We start from the raw sequence: 14490 nt of genomic DNA on the forward strand, positions 1-14490 counted from the left end.
GGCGGGGCTTCACGGAGGAAGTCTGCAGCCCTCCGCAGCTCCTCAAAACGCTAGTGTGAAACTAGCCTTACAGCACAGAGACAAGTTGAACACTGCATTAATAGCATGGACTCTCCTAAAGATAGTTACATCTCACATACAGATATGCCCCTCTGAGTGAGATACTGCCTCTAACAGCAGTGATCAGAACTAGCTCTGATCGCTGCTGGTTAATTATCTAAATGCTGCTGCCAATCCCTGATAGTGGCATTTAAATGGGACCATCCAGGTGGGGTGTGTATTGGAGCGCTCACCAGACCCCTTCCATTGTGCAATTCCAGGAGGTCAGGGCACCTAGGGGTCTGCTGAAGCCTTCTGCCATTTTTGATAATTGCATGAAACTCAGGTTCAAGTCCCCTAAGCAGACTAATATATAAAGTAAAATTAAAATTCATGTGAACCTTTTTAAGCATCCAAAAATATTGCTTCATCCATAAAAGTCCCATCTATCAGAATATACAATTCTTAAAGGAAAGTGCAAAACCCCCCAAATCTATTACATTTGCCAGTGAATGTCGTGAAGTTACATCCATAACAACAATGGCTCCCACATCCAAGGCAGACGCACCGACTATTATTCGCCACCCCAGCTCTATACAGATGTATACCTAATAGATATATCTAACGTGCTCCCTCTCGGCGAGGTCGGACGCTCACCAGGAGACTGACACACAGTGAAGTGTTTGCGTTGATGGCCGTCATCAATATTCTCAAGTGAAAATTTCCTGCTACTATATATTTCTGCTGCAGAAATCAGCCCGGGGAATGTTACAAAACACAGAATGTTTCAAGGGCTAATTTCCATGGGAAAGAGTGATGAATAATTTAGCTACAATGTAACAGCTTCCAATGCATAATGAGATCTGGATGGGGCGTTTAATGTGTGCACAGCGTCGTGTTAGGGGCCGTAGTATGTGGGGGGCTTTATTACCATCTATTAATCCAGACATCACGAGCAAATGATAAATCAGCAGCGAGGTTCATCCACCAAGAAACCCCTCATGTAGGACACGGATCTTCCCTGACCCCTTGATGAACCTTCACCTACACATCCTTACAAGCAGCACTACAATACTACAACTCCTGGGGAATTATTAGTGGACACCACATCTTAACATTAAAAAAAAAGTCAAGAATTGCTGCAAAACGTCAATAATTTCTAACCAGAAAGAGTAAAATCATGTAAATTAAGGTCCCTGTAACGGTCACTGGTGCTGTCAATAACATTCAGATTTTACAATACAAATTGCATATGTTAATAGATTGCTCGGTCTTGATGACGCTGGTGTACTCACAATGAAAATGTACGTCAGAATGGCTGTATAATCCCCTAGTGAATGATTAAACTATCTCCACCCATGCAGCTTGTCTATCAGCTCTCAGTGTCCCTCCTCCCTGCTGCAGAATCTCTGCTCAACAAGCCTTACTGACAGCTCCTCAGTGTTCCTCCTCCCTGCTGCTGCTAAATATCTGATGCATGTCTGACAGCTCCTCAGTGTCCCTACTCCTAGCTGCTGCAGCTGAATCATGCCAACCAAGCCTGACGGAGCTCCAGTGCCCACTCTCCCTGCTGGTCAATCTCTACCCATCTATCCTGACTGAAAGCACCTCAGTTCTCAGTGTTCTGCCTCCCTGCTGAATCCTGCAAGCGCCTCAGTGTTTCTCCTTCTTGCTGCTGAATCTTTGCTCACCAAGCCTGACTGATAGATCTTCAGTGTCTATTCTTCCTCTGAACCTCTGCCCACCTAGCCAGACTGGCAGCTCCTCAGTGTCTCTCCTCCATTTCTGCTGAATCTCTGCCCAACACATCGAACAGCTCCTAGGCATTGCTGCTCCTGAATCTCAGCCAACAAAAACTGACAGCTCCTCAGCGTCCATTCTCCCTGCTGCTGAATCCTGCAGCCTACAGCTCCTCAGTGTCCCTCCTTCCCGCTGAATATCTGCTCACCTAGCATACAGCTCCTCAGTGTCCCTCCTCCCCGCTGAATCTCTGCTCACCGAGCCTACAGCTCCTCAGTGTCCCTCCTCCCTGCTAAATCTCTGCTCACCTAGCCTACAGCTCCTCAGTGTCCCTCCTCCCTGCTAAATCTCTGCTCACCTAGCCTACAGCTCCTCAGTGTCCCTCCTCCCTGCTGAACCTCTGCTCACCTAGCCTACAGCTCCTCAGTGTCCCTCCTCCCTGCTGAACCTCTGCTCACCTAGCATACAGCTCCTCAGTGTCCCTCCTCCCTGCTAAATCTCTGCTCACCTAGCCTACAGCTCCTCAGTGTCCCTCCTCCCTGCTGAACCTCTGCTCACCTAGCATACAGCTCCTCAGTGTCCCTCCTACCTGCTGAATCTCTGCTCACCTAGCATACAGCTCCTCAGTGTCCCTCCTACCTGCTGAATCTCTGCTCACCTAGCCTACAGCTCCTCAGTGTCCCTCCTCCCTGCTGAATCTCTGCTCACCTAGCCTACAGCTCCTCAGTGTCCCTCCTCCCTGCTGAATCTCTGCTCACCTAGCCTACAGCTCCTCAGTGTCCCTTCTCCCTGCTGCGGAATCTCTGCCCATCTAGCCTGACTGGTAGCTGCTCACGGTTTCACTTCCCTGCTGCTGCTGAACCTCTGCCGCATCAAACCTGACTGACAGATCTCTAGTGTCTATTCACTTAACCCTGTCTGACAGCTTCTTAACTGATGAACCTCTGCCCATCTAGCCTGGTCGACAGCTCCTCAGGGCGTCCCCCCCCCCCCCCATCTCATTTGCTGAAACCTCACATTGCGCAGTACTGATTGTACTTGAACTGAGATCACTCACTGTAAAGACGGACTTATAAATGATCATTTTATACCATCAACAGTCTAGAGCTATCCTGGCATCAATTTACATAGTAAACACACCAGCTTCATCAGGCAGAGATCTAGTTGTTAATGTATGCAGTTTGTAAATGGTTGCTATGGACAAATTTTATTAAAGGCTGTAAAATTGTGGCATTGTTTCAATTCATGCTTTCGCGTAAAATGAAAATGAACTGGGAAACTTAAGTAGCGTGCAACTATGTGATCGTGTAAAAAAAAAAATGACTGCAAAAAACTAACATTTAAACATAAGCTGTGGTTGAGTGTTCTTTTTTATCCCATTACTTATGTGATGCAATCCCTATTATTATTACTATAATTCCTTAACATTTGTACAGGATATTTTCTAAAGCCCAATTCACATGTCCATTTGTCAATTCAATTGAAAAAAACTAATAGAACTCATGACTAAAATGGATATGTTTGATAAATGATGCAAATGGAAGAACAGGGGCCCCATTATCATCGGATCCATCTGGGTTGAAAATGTCACCATCTTGTGGCAATTCCCCCATCCTCATCACCTTGTTGTGGCAATGTCCTCATCCTTTCCACCTTCTTGCAGAAATATCCCCATCCTGGTCACCTTCTTGTAGAAATGTCTCCATCCTGGTCACCTTCTTGTGGCAATGTCCTCAACATGGTCAACTCATTGTGGCAATGTCCCAATCCTGGTCACCTCATTGTGGCAATGCTCCCATCCTGGTCACCTTCATGTAGCAATGCTCCCATCCTAGTCACCTTCATGTAGCAATGCTCCCATCCTGGTCACCTTCTTGTAGAAATGTCCCCATCCTGGTCACCTTCTTGTAGAAAGGTCCCCATCCTAATCACCTTCTTGTAGCAATGTCCCTATCCTGGTCACCTTCATGTGGCAATATACCAGTTCCCGCCACCTTCATGTAGCAAATGTCCCCATCCTGGTTGCCTTCATTTAGCAATGTCCCAATCCCAGGCACCTTCTTGTAGCAATATCCCCATCCAGGTCACCTTCTTGTAGAAAGGTCCCCATCCTAATCTCCTTGTAGCAATGTCCCTATCCTGGTCACCTTCTTGTAGAAAGGTCCCTATCCTAATCACCTTCTTGTAGCAATGTCCCTATCCTGGTCACCTTCTTGTAGCAATTTCCAAGGATGCACATTCAGCTGAAATGAAGCACTGGCATCGGTGGCCCTTGGACCAGGCCGCGATCCACACGGGGAGCTCCGGTAATTGAGGGCCGCGTATTTGAGACCTCTGGATAAGTCTGTTCCTAAATCGGACATGTGAACAGAGCCTATGATTCATACTTTTGCTCTTACTCATGATACATCCAATTCCTTCAATTTCCACACAAAAAAGAAGCTTAAAAGGGTCCGATGATAAGTTGGTCACACAGGGTCTCCCATCTTTGGACATTCAGTAATCAGGAGGAGATGCTGTACTGACGTTCCATTCTGGGCAGGGGATGAGGAGCTTTAACGAAGGACCCAGTCTATTAACTAAGAATTACCATATGAAGTGTAGAAAAATGAGCTTTGTAAATTGGACAACCCTAATTAAAATCAACAATGACAGATATTTGCACAACAGAAACAAAGCTCAGACTGGAGCCGACCCAGCGTAATGAAATTGATAAGAACCTGCTCGATTTTCAGTTTGTTTACTAAAAAGTGACGCGGGATCAGAACGAGCTAAACGAAGTACATGGCAGCCTCAAAGGAAGAACGGATTTTATCCTTCAGCCTTATTAAAAAAAAATGTTTATTTATTTGCCAGTGGCAGGACATGCTGAATCTGCTATTCAAGCTTAGAGGAATATCAAAGAGAATACATTAAGGAGCCAGTGCGGCTGAGGATGCGGTGACTGATTACTTTCTTCAGCCCTTCCCTGTATTAATGGGGCAATCTATGACTTATAGAAATTTTTTATTATTATTCTTGTGCAAAATCAACATATTCATTTTGGTGTGTCTCTGGTTATCATATCACTAGCATCCAGTTTTTTGCTCCATATCTAATTTTCAGTTGCCTCTCAGCTAGTGGGTGGAGACTAGCTGCCAGGATGTCCCTCATACACAGCACACACGGACAGGAGGGATTCCTTCTCCCCTGTCTGTAGCACACTCTCAGAAGAAGGAGCATGGAGGACAATAAACAGCATTACTAAGTAGTGTCATTGTGCAACCTACTGCTGCTGCTTGTGAGGGTGTGCTACAGAGAAATAGGGGAGCAGGAATCCCTCATGTCTGCATGCGCTGTATATTGGAGACATCACAGCAGTTAGTCTCCACTCACTAGCTTAGAGGGGTATTCTAGGCTTGGGGTTGTGCACAGTGTAGGCAAAATAAAGAGTCACTTGGTTTGACCATTATTTTAGATTTGTTTGTTAATATTCTGGGAAGGAACAATAGCCATAAAGGTTTCCAGCTGTTTGCTTAGTCTTTGCTGGTTATTATAGGGGAGAACCCCCTCCCCTTTATAATTACTAACCAGCTAAGGCTAAACATGATAACTGCGGGCTGATATTAAAAGCCTAAGAGGGGGCCATGAATATTGGTCCCCTTCCAGACTAACATCATCAGCCCTCAGCCTCCCCAAAAACGGTGCATCCATAAGATGCGCCAATTATGGCACTTAGCCTCCGCTCTTCCCACTTACCCTGGGGCGGTGACAAGTTGGGTAACAGCTGTAGAGTTGATGTCAGATGTTTTATGGCTCCTGACATCAAGCATTACAGGCTAGTAATGGAGCTGCATCTATAAGACACCCCCCCTACTAACTATATAGTCAAATGTACACACAGTGAAAACTGTGCAGTCACATCAGTGATGCAACCTCTCACCACGCCAGCCGGAATATACTGAGCTGAGCTTGAGAACGCATCTGCTTGGGACTGGCAGTGACGACATCTGGATCCTCGTGGGACATGGGCTTAATGGATAACGGCGGAAAGGTGAAAATAACTTGGAGTTTTTATTTCAAATAAAGGACTTTCTATGTGTGTGTCTTTATTACATTTGACTATGGGGTTATTAATGGAAGTGTCACTGCTCACACAGTGAGAAAAAGCCTCACTGTGCTAGCGGGGATCTCCCTGAGTTCCCTGCAGTTCAGAGGCCCGGCTGGGAACACAGCCTCAATGACTGGCGGTAACCTCAATGACGTCACCGCTAAACACTGACGCAGCGCTCGCAGCAGCTCATTCATCAGTGGTTCTCAGCCTGGACGCATCTTGGCACCGTCCAGGTTGAAAACTATTTATCCCTAGACATGGATTACGGTGTGGGACAGAACGTCGGACAGGTGAGGGATATTGTTGTTTTTTTCTTTTTTCTTTATTACAGAAGATTAGGGATTCAGTGGAATTAGGTGTTAGGTGAGTATAACTGTTATTTTTAAATAAAAATGGAAAAGTGTGAGATTATTATTTCAAATTAAGAAATTTATTCAGGCTGTGTCTTTATTTAACATATAACTATAGGATTGTGTTACAGACACCTCTCCATTACTAAGCTGTGAGCTTGATGTCACCAGGTAATACAAAGGTGACATCAACCCCACAAATATGAAACCCACTTGCCACCACTACAAGGCAAGTAGGAAGAGCCGGGCAAAGCACAAGAATTGTAGCATCTAATAGATGCGCCTTTTCTAGGCGGTTGCGGGCTGCTATTTTTAGACTGGGGGCCGATGTCCATAGCCCCTTACCAGCCTGAGAATACCAGCCTCCAGCTGTCTGCCCTAGCAAAGCTAGTTGTCAAAAATGGTGGAGACCCCACGTCGTTTTTTTAAATTATTTAAATAATTTTAAAAAAATACGGCGTAGAGACCCCTATTATTCTTGATAACCAGCCTTGATAAAGCTGACAGTTGAGGGTTGCAGCCCCCAGATGAGTTTTGCCTGGCTGGTTATAAAAAATACAGGGGAACCCATGCATTTTTATTTTTAATTAGTTATTTAGAGCGCAGGCACCGGCTGATAAATATTCCCATCAGCCGCTTCTGCTCTCACTGTTATTAGCGGCAACAGGCATCAGGTGATAGGAGCAGTAGCCCCATCAGCCAACGCCAGTGACTGGAGGTAAACGTTTTACCTCCGATCACAGCTGAAGGCTCATGCTGTCATTTGACAGTGTGGGAACTGAGGCTGTCTGACCAGCCGTAATGATTTTACCGCCAATCAGAAGCAGTGTTTGCCGCGCTCTCATGCACATGATAGTGTCACAAACACCCATTGTGAGGGGGGATGAACCCAAACAGTAACACATACTTTCTGGTGAAGTCCATGCTAGGTGTTCATGCCCGAACAGTAGGTGTTCGGTACAGACGCCGAACTTTAGTGTTCGGGTTCACCCATCTCTAGTCATCAGTACATGGCTGCCATCATTTACAGGGAATTTGATTAACCCCATATAAAGTTTTGCTTTATAGTAGAATTTTCCTGACATTTTCTTAGTTGCATTTTACAGACCATTGTCCATAAACAGCTTACAACACAGCAAAGGGATCTCATTGTTGAAAGTTATCAGTTGGAATGAGAAAAACTAATTCCAATGTAGTAGGAATACCATGGAGCACTGTGAAGACATCAGAAAAAGTGGCTCAACAGTGAGATTACATAAAAACTGTGCATCTCTTAAAAGTTATAAATAGACAAGAAGAAAATTGGCCCGACAGGCTGCCTAGAGGTAAATAATGTCCATTAATTTGTTTATGATCATTTCTTTTTTTAAAATAAGACATGTATATTTTTGCCAATTTGAGTATAACCATGTAAGAAGAGTCTGGACATGTGGATTTTAATTAATCAGTATTGTTGTTAGGTCTTTAAGCTATTATCGAGCAGTACTTTGGATACAACACAGAGAGCACATCCAGTCTATGTTGCTGGGATAGACAAAAACAACTCGCATTCAGCCTGATTAACTGGGAGAGACACACAGAGCTCACATCAAGCCTATAATACTGGGAGAGACACACAGACCTCGCACGTTCAGCCTATATTACTGGGAGAGACACACTGCTCACATCCAGCCTGTATTACTGGGAGAGAAATACTGAGCTCACATCCAGCCTGTATTACTGGGAGAAAAACACAAAAGCTCACATCCAGCCTATACAACTGGGAGAGAGACACAGAGCTCAGACCCAGCCATTTATTACTGGGAGAGACATCTACAGGTGGTTCTCACAAAATTAGAATATCATCAAAAAGTTAATTTATTTCAGTTCTTCAATACAAAAAGTGAAACCCCTATATTATATAGATTCATTACAAACAGAGTGATCTATTTCAAATGTTTATTTCTGTTAATGTTGATGATTATGGCTTACAGCTTTCACGTCAAAGGTGTTCTAAGCCTTTAACATTTTTTTCCCAAACAGCTTCACTGCATGAGATGGATTTTTGAGGGCTTCTCAGTCACTATATAAACATCCATGAATTAGATGAACAAGCTCCTTTATATCACATACTGTACATATCTGACTGGTTAGGAAGAAGTTAATAAAAATCAATACTGAGCGAACTCCAGACGTTTTTGTTTTGGGGCCCTATTGGGACACTACTTAATTACGGTAATTAGAGCTGATATTAATTTGTTTCGAGTGGCAGGCCTGTGATGTTATTCTCTGCACTTGAGCTCCTAAAGCAATGTTTGGGCCATGTTTGAGATCCGCATTTTCTGCATGGACGGTGGCTGGTGTATTTATGCGCCCAGATGATTTTCCATCCACAACAATTATCTATCTCTTAAACCCGTCTGTGCTGGAGAGGCCCTAAAGGTGATTAATCATTTCCCCTCTGAAGGGCCTAATTAGTTCAGTCTCTTCATATTGTGGATATCCATTTGGAGGCCGGTATTTGTAATAGACTCCTGCGTCCTGGAAAAGCCTCAACGTAAACATGCCGGGCCGAAAGGCTGCAAAGAGTGCGAACACAGGCCGAGCGCACAAAACTTTGTAGACAGGGCTTAACCATTTGAGGACGCTGCCAATTTTCATTTTTGTGCTTTTGTTTTTTCTTTCCGTTATTCCAAGAGCCATAACTTTTTTATTTTTATGTCAACTTAGCTGTACGGGTTTTTGTTGTAATTTTAAATGATGACCATTCAATCATACATACAATGTACTGGAAAACGGGGACAATATTATAATTGCACTAAAATTGTAAGAAAAAAATGCAATTTTGCCATGTTGGTTTCCTGTAACATCAAACATTCTATGGTAAAAAAGACTGAATCACGATCCTCCAGGTCAGTGCGATATTGGGGATACCAAACGTGTACAGACTTGTTTTTCATTTAATTGGAGAAAAAAAAAATAGTAAAGATTAAAATTTTTTTGTTTGGTATCGCCATGATCCAAGACCCGTAACATTTTTATGTTTCCATCAATTCAGCTCTGCACTTGCACTTTTTTTGTGTGTGAAGAGCGGACGGGTTTATTGATACCATTATGGGGTACATATGATATTTTGATCAGTTACTTATTTCACTTTTTTAGGGAGGAGTGGTGACCAAAATACACAATTTTGTTTATTTTTTTTACATATGTTTTAAAGGAGTAAAAGGAGGAGGAATCAAAACTTATATATTTTATGTTTTCAAATTTTATTTTATTTTTTTAGATTATTTTTTAGATTATTTTTAAGTGCTCAAAGTTGACTTGAACATGCAATCAGCCAAACGTTTCCACTATATACTGCAATACCATTGTATTGTTGTATAAAGAGAAAGTCCCTGTCTCCTTTGAGGTTGGGCATATAGCTGTCCATCAGGGGAGGAGCACAACGGTGGCGACAGGAACCTTCAGTAGGCGCCTGACTGGCAACAAACGGTGCACATGAGCACCGACGCGCGTTCCAATTTAACTTCGACCTTGGCTGTTAGAGACTAATGCCAGCTATTTAAAGGGAACCTGAAAGCAGACACGTGCTGCCTGTTCCACGGGCATCATGTATCAGACACTGGCTGCATGATGGGAAACTAGTCAGGGAGGCAGGTCCTGGTGGCTTCTCCCAGCCCATTCCCCTGGATGGACAGGTCTTTCCCAATCACTGCAAGGAACCTACCTGTCTGACTAGTCACCTGTGCAGCTCAGTCCACGGCAGCCTTTTAAAGTATATTTTTCTCTGAAAAGCTGCAAAGGTTCAAAATTATACACGTTGTCTGTGGATCAGGAACATGCATCAGCTATTAGGTTCTCTTTAGTTTAGACGGTATCTTCTGCATGTAGATAAAGCTCAGCTAATGAGCCTCCTCCACACACAATCAGCTGTTATGTGCCTGAAAAAAAGCGGGCCCAGCACCGGAGGCCGCACCGAAGAGGGGGAGGCGACCTATGACTGAGACAGCACGTCATAGGTCATTAAGAGGTAAAAAAAGATGCACAAACGGATTGGCCAATTCCTATGTGCCCACCAGCCATGACAAGGCGACCTTTCTCTGGAGAAAGCCTGACCATTTCTATCAGACATGTAGGTTCCAATACTAGTTAATGACAGGTTTAGGAAATGTTCACACAACCGTTTTTTTTCAGGCAGTTAAAAATTGTTGAGAAATTTAGGCTGTGCGCACAAGTTCAGGATTTTTCGCTTTTTTTCAAGTTTTTTCAGCCGTTTTCACCAGGAAAAAAAGCTTAAAAAACGCATACATAAGCATACCATCATTTTTAATGCATTCTGCAATTTTTGTGCACATGATGCGTTTTTTTTCCGCAAAAAAAACGCATCGTGGTAAAAAAACGCAGCATGTTCATTAATTTTGCGGATTTTTCGCGTTTTTCCCGCTATTTCATGCATTGGGAAGCTCCGAAAAAAAGGGCGCAACAAACGCATCAAAAACGCGCAAAAAAAAAAAACCGCTAAAAAAAATGCATGCAAATTTCCTGCAGAAAAAGTCTGGTTTTGTTCAGGAAAATTCTGCAGAAAATCCTGATGTGTGAACATAGCCTTAAAGGGAAATCGCTTTAGGAAGAGCTAGTGTTATCTTGCCTAGGTGTCTTTGTAACCTTCCCATGACTTCTATTGTACAGTATAGCAAAAAACACCAGAATAGTCCTGTCACCTCTTTAACACACTTGCTGGTTTTTGTAAATGTTAGGCTAATTAAAAAAGGATCAAAAGCCTAAATGCATGGACAGCAAGGTGGGTTTTTTATTCAACAGAAATTCATATGAAGTTTTTTTTTTATTAATGATTTTTTAGCGGTTTTTCAGAGTGGACCCAATAAAAAAAACAAAACACCTAAAAAAACCTCTGTGCGAACAATACCCTTAGACTGATGAGAAGCGTGCACAGCCAAATAAGGGGGGTGTTATTACCTCCCAAGTGTAAGCTGCAAAAAAAACCTGAACAGAAAAAGGGCAAGTGTGAGCAGGTACAAGCGGATACGACGGCACAATACACAAACCAAAGAGTGCAGCAGACACTGTGTGCGCCAAGACAGAGGCAAAAAGGGAATATATTAAATTAAGACATTTAGAGCACAAATTGGTCAAACCATGTGCCACAGATTAGATATCAATGCCAGGCTTGAAGGGGTTGTCCAGCTTCAGGCTACAAGTCTGCATTCTGAACACATCAAGGGCACTGCACGCAGTGAGGATTCTCCGGTGCCAGGAGCGGGCAGCAATGTGACCACAAGTGTATGATTTGCATACTTCCGGACACATTCCAACTAGACGAACCCAGCTTTGCTCAATTAACTTGTATAGAACGAGGCTGCACAAGTCTAGTTGGCATGTGACTGCATGTATGCGAATCAGATACTTGCGGTCACGCGACTTCTGCTTCCAATGAGGGTGAATCCTCACAGCACGCAGGATTCACAAGTCTGCAGTCAAATACAGTGACAGCAGACTTGTACCCCAAGGCCCAAAGACCCCTTCAATGTAAACCTGTAATTCCAGAATAAACCGTCATGTAAGTGTACATGAAGAACATCACCGTTTCTGGCCATATGACTTGTACTCTGCATTTTTCATCAGTTCCTCCGTCTGCATGCTCTCTTTCTAATTTCCAGTTGTCTCCAAGCTAGTGGGTGGAGACTAGCTGTTATGAGGTCTCCAAAACAAAGCACACACAGACATGAGGGATATGTAGATAGAAGAAAATGTGGCACTCACCAGGATATTGCTGTGAAAAATCCTTTATTCCTACTTGCGGCGGTTTAGGAATACCGAGGACCCGTTGAAGCGCTTTGCGCGAAACGGCCGTAGTCCTCATCTCTGTCCCCGCACTCTCTCCTGCCGTCGCCGGTATTGCCTTCATGTATTCCTAAACCGCCGCAAGTAGCGAATAAAGGATTTTTCACAGCAATATCCTGGTGAGTGCCACATTTTCTTCTATCTACATATGTTGAAACAGATGAATGCTTCGATACAATGCTTGTGATGCACCACCGCTGATATGCTTTTAACTGGAAATTGTTAAAAGGTCTGAGATTTCCAATAGACTCTGTTGCCTGTGAAGATTTATGAACCTGGTGCCGCACGAATCTACGTTTTGTTGTGTGTCACAGACATGAGGGAGTCCTGCTCTCCTGAAACCATAACGGACATTTAAAACGAGTTTCTCCTAAAAAACATAGCAGTTCAAAATGTCTCTCGTTATGGTGGACCAGATGGGACAACGGCTTTTAGAACCTTGGACAAGTAAAATATCAAAATGAACTTTAAAACAAAAACTTTACAGTGTGAACAGAACGGCTGGCGTCATTACCTCAGTTTAGAGATGATTTTCTCAGTGGAGCTCTGCACAACGTCCTTAGGACTGATGTCGGTGTCGCCAACCGCTACCTCCAACAGCTTCTGTATAGTGTTCAGGGACTGACCATCTAGGCACATCGTCACTGCCAGGCTCCTCAGCTTCTCCGGCTCCGATCTTGATAGATCGTACATATGTGAATACTTCTGCACACGATCCTGACAATCAATGGGTGAAAATTAAGTGTTGGGACTAGGAATGATGGAAAGAGAAGACTCAAAAATAAGACTGACTAATAATTAGCAAGAAATACACTGAAGAAGACCCAGATGAGCTGAAGCGTTGCCACCTTATTCATTCTCGCCAAAAAAGTACTCATTCTGCCTTTTTGGAATCTACCTTTGACTGTAGGCCACTTTTTTGGATTTTTCTGTTTTTCCCCTTACCAGTTCTGAAGGAAGAAAGTTTCAGCTAATTTATATGACAACTAGTAGCTAATTTACGAGGGAACTTTAATGGAAACCTTACTATTAGGGGATCTTACAGAAACCCAGTGTCCTGCCCAGGATAAAACTACCACAAAAACCTCAACGAGCTAAAGCTTTCCAGTAAAATAATAACTGGCACCAATTATTGGTGTCTACAAGACCAGCAAAGTTCTGAGGACCATAATTACATGGCCAATGCTGTTTTTGGAGGAGTCTCACCTTGTCCAAACTTCTCAAAAGGTTCACAGAATCATGACCGAGAGTTTCCAGGTGAGCAAGGGATCGCTGTAGGTGACTCAACACCCCATCGTACGTGACTAGGGAACGTGGTGCCTCAGTGACCTCTCCAGATGCTTTCTTTCTCTGCTTCTCAAGACACTGTTTCACCGTTGTAATTGTCTTCTTGGTCATCTCCTTTCTGGCGTCCACTGTCAACTAAAGTGTAAAAAATGAATTTACAGCTCGTTATTACGATCAGCAATGCTACAATAACCAACATTCATTGTGCCTTTAGGCTACATGCACACGCGGTGTAGATGCAGACTTTTAATGGGGAACCTGCCACAGGAAATCTGCAGCTGAAAAAACAACAATCTGTCACCAGGTGTTTGCTACCCTGTCTAAGAACAGTACAGTTCCAGTGATGTATCACTTACTGGGCTACTTGCTGCCGTTTTGATAAAATCCCTGTTTTCTGTGCTGCAGATCTAGCAGTTCTCTGAATGCAGAGCTTTGTATAACCCCGTCCGCAACACTGACTGGCCGCTTTCTGTGTACACTGTGCATAGGCAGAAAGGTGAAACCTAAAAACATTTCCTTTAATACAGTAAAGGCAAACTAGATGACCCGATAGCATCCATCTTTCCAAGTGGAAATTAACAATTTGACTTTTGCATTTACATTGCCGATTTCTCCACATTCAAGAGAAAATCTATATCAATGTTCATTTGAAGAAGAAATTGGCAAGACACGTGCTACCTCGACCACACAGGCTAAAGAGGACCGTTCACCACTTTTTTTTGTAAGTAACTGTATACATTATATGGCTGAAATAAAAATAAGATTCTCTTTATGTGTGTGGTGTTCATGTTGTGTTAGCATTGTGTGTACTGTATGTGTATGTGCTGTGTGTATGCATTCTGTATACGTGGTGTGTACGTTCTGAGTGTATGCAGCATGTGCGTTCTGTATATGTGGTGTGTGTGCAGCGTGCGTTCTGTATATGTGGTGTGTGTGCAGTGTGTGTTCTGTATATGTGGTGTGTGTGCAGTGTGTGTTCTGTATATGTGGTGTGTGCGCAGTGTGTGTTCTGTATATGTGGTGTGTGCAGTGTGTGTTCTGTATATGTGGTGTGTGCGCAGTGTGTGTTCTGTATATGTGGTGTGTGTGCAGCGTGTGTTCTGTATATGTGGTGTGTGCGCAGTGTGTGTTCTGTAT

The 14490-nt window shown here is 43.5% G+C and overlaps 1 protein-coding gene across 2 annotated transcripts in view; it reads right to left on the bottom strand.

Annotated features, from left to right (window-relative positions):
- The window catches only part of NBAS (NBAS subunit of NRZ tethering complex), a 670356-nt gene that overhangs the window by 143622 nt on the left and 512244 nt on the right, over positions 1 to 14490 (bottom strand). For both annotated transcript variants that reach the window (XM_077291450.1, XM_077291451.1), the window contains exons 45-46: positions 13273 to 13488; positions 12581 to 12783 (exon numbers count right to left, since the gene is read on the bottom strand). In XM_077291450.1, the coding sequence (XP_077147565.1) occupies positions 12581 to 12783; positions 13273 to 13488 (419 nt within the window). The remainder of the gene's footprint in view (positions 1 to 12580; positions 12784 to 13272; positions 13489 to 14490) is intronic.

The sequence above is a fragment of the Ranitomeya variabilis genome, chromosome 2 (assembly GCF_051348905.1).
Source record: "Ranitomeya variabilis isolate aRanVar5 chromosome 2, aRanVar5.hap1, whole genome shotgun sequence".
Classification (NCBI taxonomy): Eukaryota; Metazoa; Chordata; class Amphibia; order Anura; family Dendrobatidae; genus Ranitomeya; species Ranitomeya variabilis.